Below are 18,535 nucleotides of genomic sequence, written 5' to 3'. Positions count from 1 at the left end.
TTTTTTTTTTCCTTAAGGAGGTAAAAATAGATTTCTATTGACAAAAGAAGGAACTTAGACTGAGGGATCGGGGCGGGGGGTGTGTGCATTTTCCAAGTTTTCGAAATGGTATAGGTACTGAGTCAAGAGTAAAAAAACAGAAGAAAAAAAAAAAAGTCGCATAAATGCACTGCCAGAAACCACGGTAAAGAAAAGAACGTTGCCTGGGTCTCCAGTTCTATAAGGATCAAGTCGGTCAGCCCCTGCGCTCGACCACCTCCCGTGTGTCCTGAGGGGAATTCAAGAGGGAGGAGACCAGGAAGCTTTCTGTGCCCGGGTTTACTGGCTAGCTAGTTAAGACACGTATCTAAAGAAAAATGAAAAGCCCTGAAAATCATCCCCTGGAGAAGGAAATGGCAACCCATTCTAGTATTCTTGCCTGGAAAATTCCAAGGGCGGTGGAGCCCGGCGGGCTACAATCCATGGGGTCAAAGAGTCAAAGGGAACTGAGCTACTAAGGGAGCACACGCATGGGATTGCTATGCTAGACTACTTCTGCATAGGTTTGACACAGTCTGTATTAAAAGCAAGTATAGAAACAGAAGGAAGAATGGTCATGAGGTCCTGTGACGCTCATTTTAAGGTGAGGATTCTGAGCTCCAGAAAGGTGAGGGAACCGAAGTCCCCGACTAGATTTAGTCCTGGTGTTATTGATCTGGGCTCTTGAACACTTTGCTCAACAGAAATCGATAAGAGGGCGGAGGAGACATTCACGCAAGGCTTTCCTGGGTCTTGGGTTGAGCCTGAGTGGTGGCTTAGGTGGTCTGTCCACCCCACTGGTATTGCTGTGGGCAGGAATCAGGCATGGTACCCTGCTTTTGCTCGCAGCACCTCAGAAGTGACAGTTGAGTTTTGGCCTTGTTGTGTCTAATTACTCATACTTTGCCCCAGCTGCCCAAGTATGCAATTATTTTTAGTCCCTTATCGTTCCTTTGTATTTTGTTGCTGGAGGAGACATTTGTCCTGGTAGAACTACTGAGGTAAAGAGTCCCAGGTCCCAGCCTGTCTCACTAGGACTAGATGTGCTTATTGCTCTTGAGATGTCATTGTCGCTGCCCTCTCAGGAGTGTGTGTGTGTGTGTGTGTGTGTGTGTGTGTGTGTGTGTGTGTTGTTGTATTTGTCTGCTTGAGCAGCATTAACAAACTGCCACACACTGGGGGTGGGGGCGGGGTTAAACAACAAGAAATTATTTTTTCACACTTCTAGAGGCTGGAAGTCCAAGGTACCAGCAAGATTGGTTTCTGAGGATGCCTCTCTCCTTGGCTTGTAGACAACTGCCTTCTCTTTCTTCTGTATGCACATCCCTGGTGTCTCTTCTTATAAGGACACCAGTCCTATTGGCTTCAGGCTCCACCCTTAGGAACTCACTTAACCTGGATTACCTCTTTAAAGGTCTTATCTCCAAGTTTTATGACAGTGTGGGTTGGGGCTTCGACACGTGAGTTTTGAGAGAACACAATTCAGTCCATGATAGAAACATGTAGATGTTCATACACGCTCTGTATATACCCACATACATTTTATTGATATGTATATGTTACATGTATATGTTACCAAGTCCAAGCTTACTCTGCTCACCGTGGGATAGGCCAATCAATCCGAGATCAAGTGTTGGGACGAGGAAGGGACTTTATTCGGGAGCCAGCTGACTAAGAAGATGGCAGGCTGAAGTGAAAGTCATGTTTGACTCTTTGTGACCCCGTGGACTATACAGTCCGTGGAATTCTCCAGGCCAGAACACTGGAGTGGATAGCTGTTCCCTTCTCCAGGGGATCTTCCCAACCCAGGGATCGAACCCAGGTCTCCTGCATTGCAGGCGGATTCTTTACCAGCTGAGCCACAGGAAAGCCCAAGAATACTGGAGTGAGTAGTCTATCCCTTCTCCAGGGGATCTGGTAGCAAATTCAAATGAGTCCCGTGAGCCACCAAGACAAGGTCCTGGGAGATGACAAACTTTGGAATTTTGTAACTTCTGGAACTTTGGAGGGTCCAGAAGTTCTCTGCCAAGAAGAGCATGTCAATGAGGGCTCGACTGCAGACCACAGAATCTGTAGTAGTGGTAGCAGCGTTAGTCGTCCAGTTGTGTCCGACTCTTTGAGACCCCCGTGGACTGGAGCCCCCCAGACTCCTCCGTCCATGGGATTCTCCAGGCAAGAATACAGAGTGGAGAGCCATTTCCCCCTCCAGGGGACGGAATCTGCCTCCTTCAGTTCAGTCGCTCAGTCATGTCTGACTCTTCAAGACCCCATGGACTGCAGCGTGCCAGGCCTCCCTGTCCATCACCAACTCCCAGAGTTTACTCAAACTCATCTCCATTGAGTCGATGATACCATCCAACCATCTCATCCTCTGTCATCCCGTTCTCCTCCCACCTTCAATCTTTCCCAGCATCAGGGTCTTTTCCAATGAGTCAGCTCTTCGCATCAGGTGGCCAAAGGATTGGAGCTTCAGCTTCAGCATCAGTCCTTCCAATGAATATTCAGGACTGATTTCCTTTAGGATGGACTGGTTGGATCTCCTTGCAGTCCAAGGGACTCTCAAGAGTCTTCTCCAACACCACAGTTCAAAAGCATCAATTCTTCGGCGCTCTGCCTCCTTAGTGAGCTAATTAGTATTTCGAGGTGCTAAGCAGAGTGTGGAGTCAATGGGAGGGTGAGCAGGTATGAGGAAGCCCTCAGGAACAGCTTCCAGAATGTCATGGCCCTGGGAGGGGAGTGGCCGCGGCCACCTCCACTGCTGTCCTGGTGGAGACCTGGTCACTCCTGGTGACCAGGAGGGCCGCCCAGTCAGGGCACTGGGGACTGACCCCCACAGCAGCCGGCCCAGCTGACCCTGAAGGACTCGCCACTGCATCTCTGAGCTTCCAGAAGGGTCCTGGGTTTTGCCTTCTGCTCTCCACTGCCCTTGAGAAGCCTGACGGCCAGGGTGTCACATCCAGCCTCCTTCCTGCCTCTCTTGGCTCTCATGGTCAGGGTCTTAGCCTGCGACACAGTGACCACTGGGCAGTGCCACCAAGGACCTCGAGGGCCTTGGACAAAAGACAGTTTCTGTTTGTTATTCCCTAGTGGGTGCTGGGGAGTGGTGGGAATCACGGAGGGCAAATCTAGTGGAAGCTATTTGTTGTCTGATGTGTTTAGGTATCAAAGCTGGAGGTTGAGGGCTGAGGTCCCCGATGTCTCAGGGGGACTTCCATCTGAAGTCCTGGCCAGGTCGGTCGTGGCTTCTTGTCTCCTTCCTGTGAGCTCTCGGGGCTCTGGTGCTCCGACCAGACTGCAGCGCTCCCAGGGCTGAGGAAGTGGCCGGAAAGCAGACGGGGCAGCTGGAGAGGGCCCGGGACACGGGGTGTGGGCAAGAGAGGGTGAAGGGCTGGCCCTGGGGACTAAGCACAGGAAGTGTGGCGGAGACAGCGAGGAGTAGCCCGCCGTCACCTCACGATGCTGTCGTTAATCATCTCAGGGCCAAGAGCGCTCCCTGCTCTCCATAACCTCTCTCTCTCTGTTCTTCTGAAATCCTCTGCTGCTCTGAACACCCGGAACCGGCTGTACTTGGCCACGGACCTGCAGTTCTTCAGTTCTGGGCTGTCTCCTGTGAGCAGCTGAGCGCAGTGGAGGAAAGAGGGCATAAGGGTGCCTGGTCACGGGGCAGGGAGGAGAAGCTGGCTCTGGAGGAGAGAGAGGCGGTGGGGAGGGGCAGGCGTGCTCACCCTGGATCCGGGATGCAGTCTCAGTTATGTTGAGGTATACTTTCAGATTTCACTTGCAAAGAGAATCTAGACAGTTGACTAAGTGTCCCCCATGGTTTCAATAAACCAGCTCATGCTCAGATCCCATGCTTTTGGTGCGAGCAGTTCCTGCTTTGGCACGTGCCACGGGGATAGCCCTGGCCTCCACCCTGGATAGACTGTTAGTCAGTGGACAGTTACGTCATGTGGAAAGAGTAAAATAGGGAAGCAAAGAAATTCCTTTAAAAAAATCTTATTGAATGGAGGACAGCGTGGAGATTCCCTAAAAAACTGGAAATAGAACTGCCATATGACCCAGCAGTCCCACTGCTGAGCATACACACCTAGGAAACCAGAATTGAAAGAGACACGTGTACCCCAATGTTCATCGCAGCACTGTTTATAATAGCCAGGACATGGAAGCAACCTAGATGTCCATTGGCAGATGAACAGATGAGAACGCTGTGGTACATATACACAATGGAATGTTACTCAGCTATTAAAAAGAACACATTTGAATGAGTTCTAATGAGGTGGATGAAACTGGAGCCTATTATACAGAGTGAAGTAAGTCAGAAAGAAAAGCACCAATACAGTATATTAACGCATATATATGGAATTTAGACAGATGGTAACGATGACCCTATATGTGAGACAGCAAAAGAGACACAGATATAAAGAACAGACTTTTGGACTCTGTGGGAAAAGGCGAGGGTGGGATGATTTGAGAGACTAGCACTGAAACATGTATATTATCATATGTGAAATAGATCGACAGTCCAAGTTCAATGCATGAAACGGCACTGACAGCCAGTGCACTGGGACAACCAGAGGGATGGGATGGGGAGAGGTGGGAGGGGGGTTCAGGATGGGGGACACATGGACACCCATGGCTGATTCGTGTCAGTGTATGGCAAAAACCCACCACAATATTGTAAAGTAATTAGCCTCCAATTAAAATAAATTAATTAATTAAAAAATCTTATTGAAGTATCGTTGACTTACAATATTGTATTAGTTTCAGGGACCAGATGCCACGATCTTAGTTTTCTGAATGTTGAGCTTTAAGCCAACTTTTTCACTCTCCTCTTTCACTTTCATCAAGAGGCTTTTTAGTTCCTCTTCACTCGATGGGGAAACAGTGGAAACAGTGTCAGACTTTATTTTGGGGGCTCCAAAATCACTGCAGATGGTGATTGCAGCCATGAAATTAAAAGACGCTTACTCCTTGGAAGGAAAGTTATGACCAACCTAGATAGCATATTCAAAGGCAGAGACATTATTTTGCCAACAAAGGTCCGTCTAGTCAAGGCTATGGTTTTTCCAGTGGTCATGTATGGATGTGAGAGTTGGACTGTGAAGAAAGCTGAGCACCGAAGAATTGATGCTTTTGTACTGTGGTGTTGGAGAAGACTCTTGAGAGTCGTCCCCTGGACTGCAAGGAGATCCAACCAGTCCATCCTAAAGGAGATCAGTCCTAGGTGTTCTTTGGAAGGTCTGATGCTAAAGCTGAAACTGCAATACTTTGGCCACCTTCTGTTAAGAGTTGACTCAGTGGAAAAGACTCTGATGCTGGGACGGATTGGGGGCAAGAGGAGAAGGGGATGACAGAGGATGAGATGGTTGGATGGCATCACCGACTCGATGGACATGAGTTTGGATGAACTCCGGGAGTTGATGATGGACAGGGAGGCCTGGTGTGCTGCGATTCATGGGGTCTCAAAGAGTCGGACACGACTGAGCAACTGACCTGATCTGATCTGATTAGTTTCAGGGGTATATCAAAGTGATTCATATACAAATATATTTTGATTCTTTTCCATTAAAAATTATAAATTACTGAGTATAGTTCCCTGTGTTATACAGTAATTCTTTACTGTTTATCTATTTCACATACGATACTGTCTTTTTCTTAATCCCATACTCTTAATATATCTCTCCCTCCCATCCTTCCCCTCTGGGAACCATAGTTTTCTCCCCTATGTCTGTAAGTCTGTTTTTGTTTTGTAAATAAGTTCATTTATACTCTTTTTAAGATTCCACACATTAGTAATATCATCAAATATGTGTCTTTGTCTGTCTGACTTGCTTCATGTAGTGTGATCGTCTCCAGGTTCATCCATGTTGCTGCAGTTGGCATCGTTTCATTCTTCCTTATGGCTGAGGAATATCCCATTATATATATATCTCTCTCACATCTCCTTTATCCACCCATCTGTCAATGGACATTTAGGTTGCTTCCCTCTCTTTGCTGTTGTAAACAGTGCTGCCTTGAACATGTACACGTATCTTTTCAAATTAGAGTTTTCATCTTTTCCAGATGTATGCCCAGAAGTAGGATATATTTTAGTTTTTTAAGGAAAGTCCATAATGTTCTCCATAGTGGCTGTACATATTTACATTCCCACCAGCAATGTAAAAGGGTTCCATTTTCTCCACACCTTCTCTAGCATTTATTATTTGTGAAGTTTTTGATGATGGTCATTCTGATCGGTGTGAAATGACTGTAATTTTGATTTACATTTCTCCAATATTGTAATTAGCAATGTTGAGCACCTTTTCATGTCCTTTTTTGACCACCTGTGTGTCTTCTTTGAAGAAATGTCTATTTAGGCCTTGGCCCATGTATTTTGATTGAGTGGTTTGGTTTTTTTTTTGATGCTGAGTTGTATGAGCTATTTGCATGTTTTGGAAGTAGAGCCTTGTCAGTCGCATCATTTGCAAACATTTTCTCCCAATCAGTACGTTGTCTTTTTGTTTTGTTATGATTTCCTTCACTGTTCAAAAGCTTATAAAGTTTGATTAGGTCCCATTTGTTTATTTTGAAGTGAAGAGCTTTCCTGCAAGCATCAAAGGCTGATGATCCACAGCAGCAGTGACAGCGATAGATGTGTCTGGAATCTGCCGAGTGCCTGCTGTGTGCCCCGGTGCCTGACTTTCATTAAGTCGTTCCACTTATCCCTGGAAGCAAGGAGGCTGTTCCCATTTTGGGGTGGTCTTGGCTGGGAGTTCCTGCCCTGGCACATGGCCCAGGCTCCTTCTTTTCCCTCCCTCTATCTTAGACTCTGTCATTTTGCCCCAGGACCAGCCGTAGGAGAGCTGCTCCAACCTGGGGCCTAGCCCATCCCTGCTGTTCTGTGAGTGCTGGCTGCCCCAGGGACGTCTCTGAAACCTGGGATGTGCGAGACAGGACTTGGGTGTTTTGTCAGCCTCCATTGTCCTCCCAGCCTGGCCTTTACAGGCTGTATGATCTTGGGCCAGCCCTTGGTTTTCCTTGGTCTCAATTTCTTCATTTTAAAATGGGGATCACCATACCCGAGGGCTTCCCAGTAGCTCAGTAGTAAAGAACCTACCTGCCAATGCAGGAGACACAGGACACAAGTGTTCAATCCCTGGGTCGGGAAGATCCCTTGGAGAAGGAAACAGCAACCCACTCCAGTATTCTTGCCTGGAGAATCTCATAGACCAAGGAGCCTGGTGAGTTACAGTCCATGGGGTTGTGAAAGAATTGGACACAACTTAGCAACTGAAACAACATCAACAGTAACAACCATACCTGCCTCGTAAGGTTAATGAGAGGGACACAGTTGGCGCTCAAAATATGGTAGTTCCCTACCATGTGCAAACTAGCAAAATGTTTTGGGGATTTGTAGACACTGGCTTTGCTCCTGGAGCTGTGGAGGAGGGCGGCCCTGGGTGGAGTCAGGTGTGGATCCTGAAGGCCACACACGTCCCAGCTGGGACATCCCACGGGCATGATGGCTGACCTTAGGGGCTTCTCTGTGTCCTCAGGAGGGTGTGGGGGGTGTTCTTCCATGCACACCCACTGGGATATCTCTGCAGCCCATAGTAGTGTCCCCATCTGGAAGAAGTCTGCTCTTTCCTGTCCGCACAGTTACCCAGCCTGTCACATGAACCTGACCCCACTCCCCGGGCCTCAGCTGAGCGGAGCCAGGCAGCTCCCTGACTGCAACTGGCTGGAAATACCTTCCAGGGAACATTGGCATCAAGCACTGAGTGACTCCGTTCTCAGTCCATCTCATCAGTAGGCGAACCATCAGCTCAGGGGCCATTCCTCTCATACGTGCATTTAGAAGGTCCCCAAGCCTGTAGAAAGCTTGCAAGAATAGTTCAGGGAACACTTACATGCTCTTAAGTTTATCAGTTGTTACCACTTTTATCCACCTTTGCTTTATCCATCACTCGCCTATAGACCACCCACATTTTTATTGTTGTTAAACCATTTACAAGTTAGTTACAGACATGATGCTTCATAACTTTGTCAACAAAGGTCCGTCTAGTCAAATCTATGGTTTTTCCAATCGTCATGTATGGATGTGAGAGTTGGACTATAAAGAAAGCTGAGTGCCGAAGAATTGATGCTTTGAACTGTGGTGTTGGAGAAGACCCTTGAGAGTCCCTTGGACTGCAAGGAGATCCAACTAGTCCATCCTAAAGGAAATCAACCCTGAATATTCATTGGAAGGACTGATGCTGAAGCTTAAACTCCAATACTTTGGCCACCTGATGTGAAGAACTGACCCATTTGAAAAGACCCTGTTGCTGGGAAAGATTGAAGGCAGGACGAGAAGGGGATGACAGAGGATGAGATGGTTGGATAGCATCAACGACTCAATGGACATGAGTTTGAGTAAACTCCAGGAGTTGGGGATGGACAGGGAGGCCTGGTGTGTTGTAGTACATGGTGTCACAAAGAATGGGTCACAACTCAGTGACTGAATTGAACCCATGATGCTTTACCCCTAAATAACATATATCTTGTAAGAACAAGGATTTCATCTACATATCCAGGTATAATTATCACCTTGTGCAAATTTAAGCTGATATCTAATCTTTAGTCCATATTATCTGATATTTAGTCCATTATCTAATACTTAGTCTCAAGACGTCCTTTAGAACTGCTTTTGTTTGACTCGGGATCTGGTCACCCTGATCTGGGCCATGTCCTCAGACTTCCTTTGTCTTTTATGACCTTGATGTCTTGAAGGGAGCCTGGTGTTTCTCCAGTTCCCCTCAGATTATATGAGGCAGGCGAGAGTGCTCCCTGGGTGAGCCTCCACCCCCATGGGTCCCGTGATGTCAGCTCCATGTGGACCTGTGAGCAAGAAACGGGCTGGTGTGTCCCCCCTGCACTGCTGTACCAACTCCGTAAAGGTCCCCTGGAAACTGGGAGATTCAGGGCTCACAGAAGGCTCAGAGCTCAGAGGAGCCCTGAGCTGGGGATGTCCTAGGAATATGGCCCCCCGCCTCCCCCGCCCAACTGAGCCCTGCAGAGGAGGACGCTGTGTGGTGTAGGACTGGGCCAGGGTGAAAAAAGTCCTTGGCTTAATTTCCAACTTGGGAGAAGATGGCAATAATACTTACAAAGGAGATGGTTTGGGTAGTGGGCCAGCACAGACTCTGTGCCCAATACACCTCACTTCTGTCGGTGACTGTGCTCCAGGGAAGTGGTGAGGTAGGGTGAGCCCGAGCCCCCGCCCCCTGCCCAGGGCAGACAGAGATGCTCCCCTAGGATCCCGCCAGTCTTCAGGGGCTCAACCACCTGCATCTTATTTAACCTTGATTACTCTCATTTCCTGGGAGTTCTCAGAATGCCTCTTTCTTTGACATACTCTCTCTAATGGAAATAGCTTTTTTGTTTTTGTTTTCTGGGCATAAACGTAAAATGGAGCTTGCTTATAGTGAAAATGCAGATCGAGTCTTTAAGGAGCCACCAACAGCTGTCTTTGACCAGCCCAGTCCCGGTTGGGTACACTTGGCTGTCCTGTGATGCTACCTTGATGTGACCTTGACCCTGACTGTACTGACCTCTGACTTTTGTCCAGGCGCTTTACCTCACATTGGACAGGGAACCCGGTTTTGTCTCAGATTCTGAAAAAGATGGCTGCAGCCTCCAAGTGCAGAGGGCTGTGTCCTGTTGTGGGTGACCTTGTCTCATTCCAGAATCAGGCCTGGTTTGTTCCATTACACTCTGCAGGGGTCAAGGGTTGGCAGTGAAGTGGGTGTCCTGAGTAACCCCTGATAACACCGAAGACCTATTCTTGGTGGTGATGGAGGATCCTGCAGGTTGGGAAACAGTCCCCCTTTTCCAAGGACCCAAAGACTGTCCTTGAGCAGAAGAGGTCTAAATTTTGCTAAATACTGGGGACTCACGTTTTGGAGGATTACAGAGGTCCAGACTTGTACAGTGAATGAGTGTAGTCTCAGGCCAATAGTCAGTCTCTGGAAGTAGGCAGCTGTGTGCTGTTGGGCAAGTGACTTAACCTCTCTGTGCTTCAGTTTTCTCCACCTTAGGGCATAATGATACTGAAGTCTGCTGAGAGGAGTAAAGGACTCCAAACACGTAAATGACAGTGACATTTAAGGGTAGCTGTGAAACTGAAAAAAGCCCATGAAAGTGTCAGAAAAAGTGGCCATTCTCTCCCCTGGTCCATTTTCCTCTCTCTTCAGGAGGCGGTGCCTGGGCTCCTGCAAAAGACACAGCAGAAAGCCCAGAGAGCTGGGCTTTGTCTCCAGAGTTTCGGGATTTTAGCCTCTCGTGAATATAACCTCCCTGCCTGCTAACTTTTGGTGGTTGTTATGAGAAGCAAAGTCTGCCCTGGTGGCTCCTGCAGTGCAGAAGACCTGGGTTCCATCCCTGGGTCGGGAAGATCCTCTGGAGGAGGGCATGGCAACCCACTCCAGTATTCTTGCCTGGAGAATCCTGTGGCCAGAGGAGCCTGGTGGTCTATAGTCCATAGGGTTGCACAGAGTCAGGACTGAAGCAACTTAGCACACACACAAGAGGAAGAAACGAAGGAATAAATTTAAATGCTTCCCACTGGAAATGTGGATGATGGCTGTTTCTGTTTGTTTACTTCTGCTCCACACACACACACACACACACACACACGCGCGCGCGCGTCCCTCACAAGCTCCTCCCACCTATGCACCCCCTCTCACCTCCTCCAAGGCCTCTCCCCTCCTCAGCTGTGGAGACAAGACCACCAGCTGTTTTGCTCCCGGTCCCTGGGCCGCGGCTTTGTCTCAAGGCTACATCTGCACCGCGAGGGAAAATCCAGCCCAAGCTACATGACCGAGAGGAAGAGCAGGACTAACCCACTGGCTTGTTTGCTTAAAATATACCTTTATTATTTTATATTTTTGGCTGCATTATGTGGCATGTGGGATCTTAGTTCCCCAAACAGGGATCAAACTCATGTCCCAGGGGATGGAAGCTTAGCGTCTTAACCACTGGGCCACCAGGGAAGTCCCTAAACCATTGTTTTTTAACCAAAAAGAGGAAAGAAGCCCTAACTGCAATTTTTGCCTGGACATGAGTGGCCCAGACCGTCCTTCATAAAGTGGACACGGGCCACTGACACTGCTCTTGGGAGGCACAGGAGATCAGCACTCAGGGAGTGGCCCTTCCTTCCAGACCCTGGGCCAGCCCTGGCCACGTGAGCATCGCCTGGACCCCAGGCAGTCCTGCTCCCCTTTCCGGCCCGAGCCCAGGCCAGGTGCCTCCCTGTCTGCCCCGCAGCACAGAGGATGGATCCTGGTCACGGGCTCCCTGGGGTGGCCGGCACCGTTTCAACTGGGATCCACTGTAGGCAGGCTCCCCTCACTCCAGCTTCACCCTGGCCGCCCTGCCCATGACATGGGTAACGAAAGAGATGGAGACGCCGACTGGAGAGCCGACCCTCGCTGCAGCTTCTGTCTGAGGACCCACGTCTTCCCGGGTGACAGTATTAGGACGGTGCTCGTCCTCCCTATAGAGGGGCATCTGCGGCAAATACACCCTCCCGCTGTGTTGCAGGCACTGCTGTAAACAATCACACAGGGTAATTCATTGAACCCTCCCAACAATCTGACAAAATCAACCATTTTATCCCTATATGTGGTAGCAGAAAACTGGCTCCCCAAAGATGTCCATGTCCTACACCCTGGGACCCTGCATGAAAAAGGGTTTTGTAGGTGTGATTAAATTAAGGACTGTGAGCTGGAGAGATTATCCCAGTCGTCCAGGGTGGGTAAGTGTAGTCACAGGGTCCTTAAAAGATAGGGGAGGGAGGTAGAGAGAGAGAGAGATTTGAAGATACCAGGAGATAAAACCAGTCAATCCTAAAGGAACTCAACCCTGGATATTCACTGGAAGGACCGATGCTGAAGCTGAAGCTCCAAAACTTTGGCCATGTTGGTTCGAAGAGCCAACTCATTGGAAAAGATCCTGATGCTGGGAAAGATTGAGGGCAGGAAGAGAAGGGGGTGACAGAGGATGAATGAGATGGTTGGCTGGCATCACTGACTCAAAGGACATGACTTTGAGCAAACTCCGGAAGGTGGTAAAGGACAGGGAAGCCTGGTGTGCCGCAATCTATGGGGTCACAAACAGTTGGACATGACGAGCAACCAAAAAACAACAACATTTCTGCCCTTGAGGGTGAAGGAGCCAAGGGCCAAGGAGTTTGAACAGCTTCCGGAAGCTGGAAGAGGTCAGGCATCAGATTCCTCCAGCCTCCAGAAAGGAATGTGGCCCTACCAACGCCTTCAGTTTAGTTAGTCCAGCAAGAGCTGCTTTGGATTTCTATCTTCAGGATTGCAAGATAACATGCATGTGTGGTTTTGAGACCCTCAGTTTGTGGTCACCTGTTACAGCAGCAATGGAAACACCACATCACAGGTGGGGAAATGGCCTGAAGGCTCCAGTGACCTGCCCAAGGCTGCAGGTGTGGTCAGCGCTCCTGACCATGTGCATGGCCCCCTCTCGTGGGCCGTGACCCCTAGGAAAGCCCCACCATCGCCGGTTACATGGCCTTGGGCAAGCCCTCGAATCCTGTCCTTCTCAGGTGTGACGATGAGCCAGGAGCCCTCTTGACCTCGTGTGGGGCTCAGAGATACTAACCCCCAGCTTGTGTGGGATGCTGTCTGAGGCTCTGGCGATGGCTCCCAAGCAGTGTCCGCCCGGCCCTCCTCTTAGATGGGCTGCAGCTCCTCTTCCAGCTTCTTCTTCCGGGCTCCTTCCACGAAGAAGAAGTCAAGGCCGATGAGGGTTTTCCCCAGAGGCGTGTCCACCCGGCTGCCCACGGCCCGGTTCGTGGAATTGGGGACAGTGTCAGAGAAGCGAGGCACATGGTCTGGCAGCTTCACGGGCTCCTTCTTGTTACCCTGAGGACAGGGGGACAGTGAGGGTCGTCTGCTGGGGGAAAGACAACTGGAGAGGACTGAGCAAGGAGGAGAAGGGGGAGGGGCAGGTGACCTCTGCAGGAAGCATCCTCTGGGGGCCTGACCCCAGACCCTGCTCTGGATCAAAACTCAACTCTCCAGCCCAGACAGACGCCCTCTTCATCCTTCTCACCCCTAGGGCTGCCTACCCAGCGGCTTCCCTTCCCAGACCTCTTCACTGGGTTGCTTGACCTGCAATGGCTGAGGGAGGTACCACATTTAACTCTTTCTCCATTGTCCTGGCTGAAGAAGCTGCCCTATTCGTGGTGGGAGTACCATGGGTTGGTTTTATTTCTTTGGTCAATTTTTACTTTAAGTCTAACACACACATTACATTTATATTTAAAGTCACTCAGTCGTGTCTCTTTGCAATCCCATGGACTATAGAGTCCATGGACTTCTCCAGGCTAGAATACTGGAGAGGGTAAGCCTTTCCCTTCTCCAGGGGATCTTTCCAACCCAGGGATCGAACCCAGGTCTCCTGCATTGCAAGCAGATTCTTTACCACCTGAGCCACAAGGGAAGCCCAAGAATACCAGAGTGGGTAGCCTATCCCTTCCCTAGTGGATCTTCCCGACCAAGGAATTGAACCGGGGTCTCCTGCATTGCCAGTGGATTCTTTACCAACTGAGCTACCAGGGAAGCCAAAAATCTGACGCTTCCTGCTGCTTAAGAGAGAGAGAAAAAATGTCTGACTTTGCAGCCTGTTTCCTCCATTTGGAGACCCCTAGCCCTCCTGCCTGTTACCTTCTCATTCCCCCCTTTTCTTTTAGGAGAATTATGTTGCCTCACCAATTTAGGGACGACACCCCTTATCAGCTTGGAAGCAGTTACGGAATGAAAACGAAGCCCCTTTCCCTGGGCAACACACACACAAGTACCCAAGTCCCAGCTCAACCCAGCCCCCCAACTCCCCCTGCCCCCCAACAGGAAACAGAATCCCATCTGCCTCAGACGCCTACATTTAACCCTCAGTCACTGTCTCCACCTCCAAGGGGACCTGGTCTCGACCTCTTAACACCAGGAGCTGGCTTGCCTGGTTCTGAACTTTACCGTAAAGGGATCCTGTCTCTGCCCTCCGGCCCCTTTCTCTCACTACGTGATGAGAGATTCCCCCGTGTTCCTGTGTGTGGCTGCGGCTTCTTCGTTCTCCATGTTACACGGTATTCCGCAGTGTGGTTGTATGAATACTCCACAGGTCACTTATCTATTCTGCTATGGGGGCATTTGGGCTTGTTTCCAGTTTGAGGGGTCTTAGGAGGGGTGCTGCCCTGAACATGCTACCTGGTGCCTTCTGTAAACTGATGGATGCGTTGAGTAAACGTCTGGATTATGACTAATCTGATAAGCCTTCCCTGTCCTTGTTTATGGTTAACTTTGTGTCAAATCAAAGTGACAGGACCAGTTTTTAAGAAACAGGATCCCAGCTCTCACCTGGGAAAGTCTGTGTGGAGGTGGCCCCACGGTGTGGGGTTTCTGGGCAGGGCACAGGTCTCAGGGGTCAGGTTGCTGATACACAGCCCTGGGCAGGAAGAGACTCTGCAGCCTGGGAGCCCGAATCAGGGGCTCCAGGTTGGAATTCAGATCCTGTGAGCTAAATCTTCCATCTAAGGACCAAAAGCAGCCCCACAAGTCTAGTCTTACAGTTGTCAAACCATCCCTAAAACCCACAGGGGCCGCTGTGTCAGTGTGGCCACCACCTTGGTTGGCTGGTTACACTGTTCAGTTTCCAGTTTGGTTCTCTGACCATGCTTCTATCAGCCAGATCATTCTTCATTTGCTCATTGCTCTAACATGAACTGAGCACGAAATAGTTATTGGGTGCTGGGGGGTAAAGAATAGCTGGGGGTGTGTGTTCAGCAATGAAGCCATCTTTGTCCTTTCTCTGAGGGAGCCCATGGCCAGGTAAGATTGCTCATTGCACGATGTACCCAAGGAATGGGTGAGATGTGCTGGGGAGCGAAGAATATGGTGATCTGGCCATGCTTGCCAGGAAGGGGCCTCTTGGGTGGGGCCTTGAAGGATGAATAGGAGGCCATTAGTCTAATGAAGTGGGAAGGGCATAAAAGAGAGTGTGGAGTGAGCAAGGAAGGGGAGGAGGCAGGGCTGGATCATGGGAAGTGTTGTAAACCAAAACCGTCTTGGAAAATGCAGATTTATGGAAGGATTTTAAACCAGGGAGAGAGAGAGAGTTTTGCAGTTTAGAAAAGTCACTCTGGTAGCCACATGGAGGATGGATTCGAGCTGGTGATATTAGATGCAGGGAATTTGTTTACAAATGTGTTCACTCAGACTCATCCTCTCTGTGGGGCCAACCTCACCTCACTCTATCTTGCTGACACCGTCGGACCGAGAGAAACATGTCAGCAGCTGGTACCGACCAGTTCCAGTGAGTTCATCTCACTGCAGTCAAGGAACACTGGGGAAAATCCATTTCTAAATGCTCTAAGAAGTATTTTCTTTCCCATCAAATCCAGGGTTTCTGGAAACAAGGTTGCATTTTATTCATCTCTGTACATTCCAGCATCTAGCACCCAGCAGGTCCTCAGTAAACATGAGGTGCATGAATAAACACTCCAAGTGCAAGCATTTCAGATGGGAGCATGGTTTGTCTTACCATGGGGTCATAGTCTTTCAGGAAACTCCAGTTCTGAGCCCTGGAAAGGAAAACACGATGACAGTGTGATCCTCCGACGTTTTCACCATCATTTTAACAGGGTCACTCAGAAGGTAAAGAATCTGCCTGCAACACAGGAGGCCCGGGTTCAATCCCTGGGTCAGGAAGATCCCCTGGAGGAGGAAATGGCAACCCACTCCAGGATTCTTGCCTGGAGAATCCCACGGACGGAGGGGCCTGACGGGCTACAGTCCCTGGGGTCTCAGAGTCGGACATGACTACATGACTAACACTTTCACTCCATTTCAAGGGAATAAGTTGCTGCCACAAATGCGTATATTACATCATGGAGGAACTACAATCATTAAGTGGAACAAACTCCAAGGATCAACATTTCAACAGAGAGGAAAGTCTGATTGCAGAGGGTGTGGCAGGTGGATCAGGAAACCGGAAGCCATCTCATCCCCTGCCTCCGCCAGGGTGGGGTCGGGTGTGGTGGGGGACAGGTGGGGGTGGGGGTTGGTCTGCTGGGCTTTTGTGAAGAAAAGCCAGCTTTCATTTCCACAAAGCTTGGTAACCTTCCAGGGCATCCGGCAGAGGAAGGTGGGTGGTGGTGTGGGGAAGTGATACTGAGAAGAACGGCGTTATCTGTGCTGGCAGTTTCATTTTTAATCTATTTTTAAAAAGTCAAATAATTCTCCAAGACTTAAAAGAAAAAAAGGTTTCTCTGCCCCAATCCACATAGACTACAAACACCATGACCTAGAGTCACAGCACCAGGGGCACCCTGTCTTTGTAAATGTCCCCTGTACCCTAACACACACACACTCCATCTCTCCAACTCCAATCCATCCGTCAGCAATTCTAATTCTACCACCAAAATCTCGCTTGAATTCTCCCACCGGTCCCCAGCTCAGGCCACCATGGACTCGCCCGGCTGCCGCCAGTTTCTTAAATGTCACTTGGCCCTGTCCCCGCTGCCCCTCCCCCACCACTTCGATGTGTTCCAGACACAGCAGCCAGACTGGTCACTTAGACTGTAAACTAGCTCCAGTCAGCTTCTTGCTTAAGACCCTCCAGGGTGTCCCATGACATTCGAAAAAAAGTTATTGGGACTTGGGTTACTGCCCGGCTGCCTCCTCCTACTCCCCACCCTGAGGCTCTTGTCCCCTTCCTGACCACCCCAGCCACACGCATGGTCTTTATGTTGTTGCTTTTTTTAATACACCAAACTCTTCCATGGCCCTTCTCATACTCGGGTCCCAGCCTGAGTGCCACCTCCCCAGCCAGGCCTCCATGAGCCCCTAGAAAAGCAAGATGCCATTCTGCTCCATTGGTTCCCTCCTGACACCAGCTGCATGTTGCTCTTGCCTGTGTCTCTGTTGCTTTTTGGCTGCCTTGTCCTGAGAGTGAGGACTCCATGGGGACGGGCCTGGGCCTGTCTTGTCCCCTGTGGTGGCCTGGCATGGCGGCGGCTCTTCTGGGACTTCTGGACTGAATGATGCCTGAAGGGACGCCCTTTGCCGGGTCAGAGGGCCGGCGCCCCTCCCCAGGCTGCTGCCACGGCTTCCTGACCTCCCCAGCTCCCACCCTCGCAGTTCATCCTTTGAGCTCCAGCTGGAAGGATTATTGCAAAGGGATGCCAGGCTTCCAGGATGGACACAGTGGGGTCTCACCTTCTGCCTACCTGGCCCTACTCTGTGGGCCCATGCTGGGCTCCCTCACCTCCCCCGGTCCAGGCTCTCGTTCCTTGGCCCAAGCACTTTTCTATCAGTGCCCTTACCCTGGCTTACTCCCTCCCACCCCCAGGTCTCCCTTTCTCCAGAAGCTTCCTAGACCCTGAGCTAGGCTGGGGGGCCCTGGGGAGGGGACAGGGCAGGACACTCACCAGCGCTGCTGGCTCCTCCTCTCGGCCTCCAGCAGCTCCCTCCACAGCTGGTCCCGCTGCACACCATCAGCCCCCAGGGCTGACCGTTTGGCCTTCGGGGCCTGGGGGCCACCCGTGGGACCCCTTCCCACCACAGGGCCTCCTGGGGCAGTGGACGGGACTGAGGCTGGAGGCCTGGTTGAAGGCAGTCGGTACTCAGCTGATGTAGTTCTCTGGAGCCCAGGAATGGGGCGGCTTCCCATGGGTGCAAGTGTGTAAGAGTGTGTGTGTGAGAGAGAGAGAGAGACTCCTGCCTGAGCTCAGAGAGCTTTCCTGCATTCACACCAGGAGAGCTGTGCAGGGTTCTGCTCTATGGCCCCCCGGATCCTGAGCTCAGAGTGGCCAATGGGGACCAGGCCCTCCAGGCTGCAGAGAGCGTTGGAGCCCAGTCGTGTCTGAGCTTCTGTCTGTGTTGACTGTTGCCCTGGGAACGGGCAGCTTCCTAGTGTGCTAAGGAGGGGGAGGGCCCTGTGTGTGTGTGTGTGTGTGTGTGTGTGTGAGACATCTGACCCCAGGCTTGGGTGGAGAGACTTCCTGGTCTGAGTCAAGCCAGCTTAGCTGCCCTCAGTCCTGCCCCCCTGCCCCGCTGGCTGGAGATTTCAGTAGAGCCTGGGGGAGAGGGGCAGTAAGAAGAGAGGTGAGTGGAAATCTGCCCCAGGTGGGTGCCATGGGGCTCACAGGAGAAGGTGGATGGGTGGTGCTTTGTGAATGAGAGTGTGGTGCTTTGCATACATGCCAGGCAAGGGAAGATCCGTGATGCTGCACAATTAACACCTGCTCTTCTGCAGAGAACTGGAGGGTTTGCAAAGTGCTGCCCTTGATCTTGCTTGACTCCCCCAGTCATGCAAAGCAGGCATCTCCAAGCCCACTCTACAGGTGAGGAAATGGAGGCCCTTGCCAGCACGATAAATGGCTGACCAGGGCCACTCAGGTACCAGTTGTAGCCGGGCCTTGAGTTCAGATCCTCGGAAGGAAACAGTGAGAGCCCCCAGGGTGGGCTTCTGA

General features: G+C 50.6%; 1 protein-coding gene across 1 annotated transcript; it reads right to left on the bottom strand.

Annotated features, from left to right (window-relative positions):
• Positions 1–10,888: 10,888 nt before the first annotated feature.
• Positions 10,889–17,935, bottom strand: CIMIP5 (ciliary microtubule inner protein 5). Its single transcript, XM_005892545.2, has 3 exons — positions 17,492–17,935; positions 15,604–15,643; positions 10,889–12,929 (listed from the first exon to the last, which is right to left on the bottom strand). Exons 1-3 carry the CDS (start codon positions 17,731–17,733, stop codon positions 12,738–12,740), a joined length of 474 nt encoding a protein of 157 aa, XP_005892607.2. The 5' UTR covers positions 17,734–17,935; the 3' UTR covers positions 10,889–12,737.
• Positions 17,936–18,535: the final 600 nt, after the last annotated feature.

This window comes from Bos mutus, chromosome 11 (assembly GCF_027580195.1).
Source record: "Bos mutus isolate GX-2022 chromosome 11, NWIPB_WYAK_1.1, whole genome shotgun sequence".
NCBI lineage: Eukaryota > Metazoa > Chordata > Mammalia > Artiodactyla > Bovidae > Bos > Bos mutus.
The sequence above is the reverse complement of the archived record's forward strand: the minus strand, read 5'-3'. Positions and strand labels throughout refer to the sequence as shown.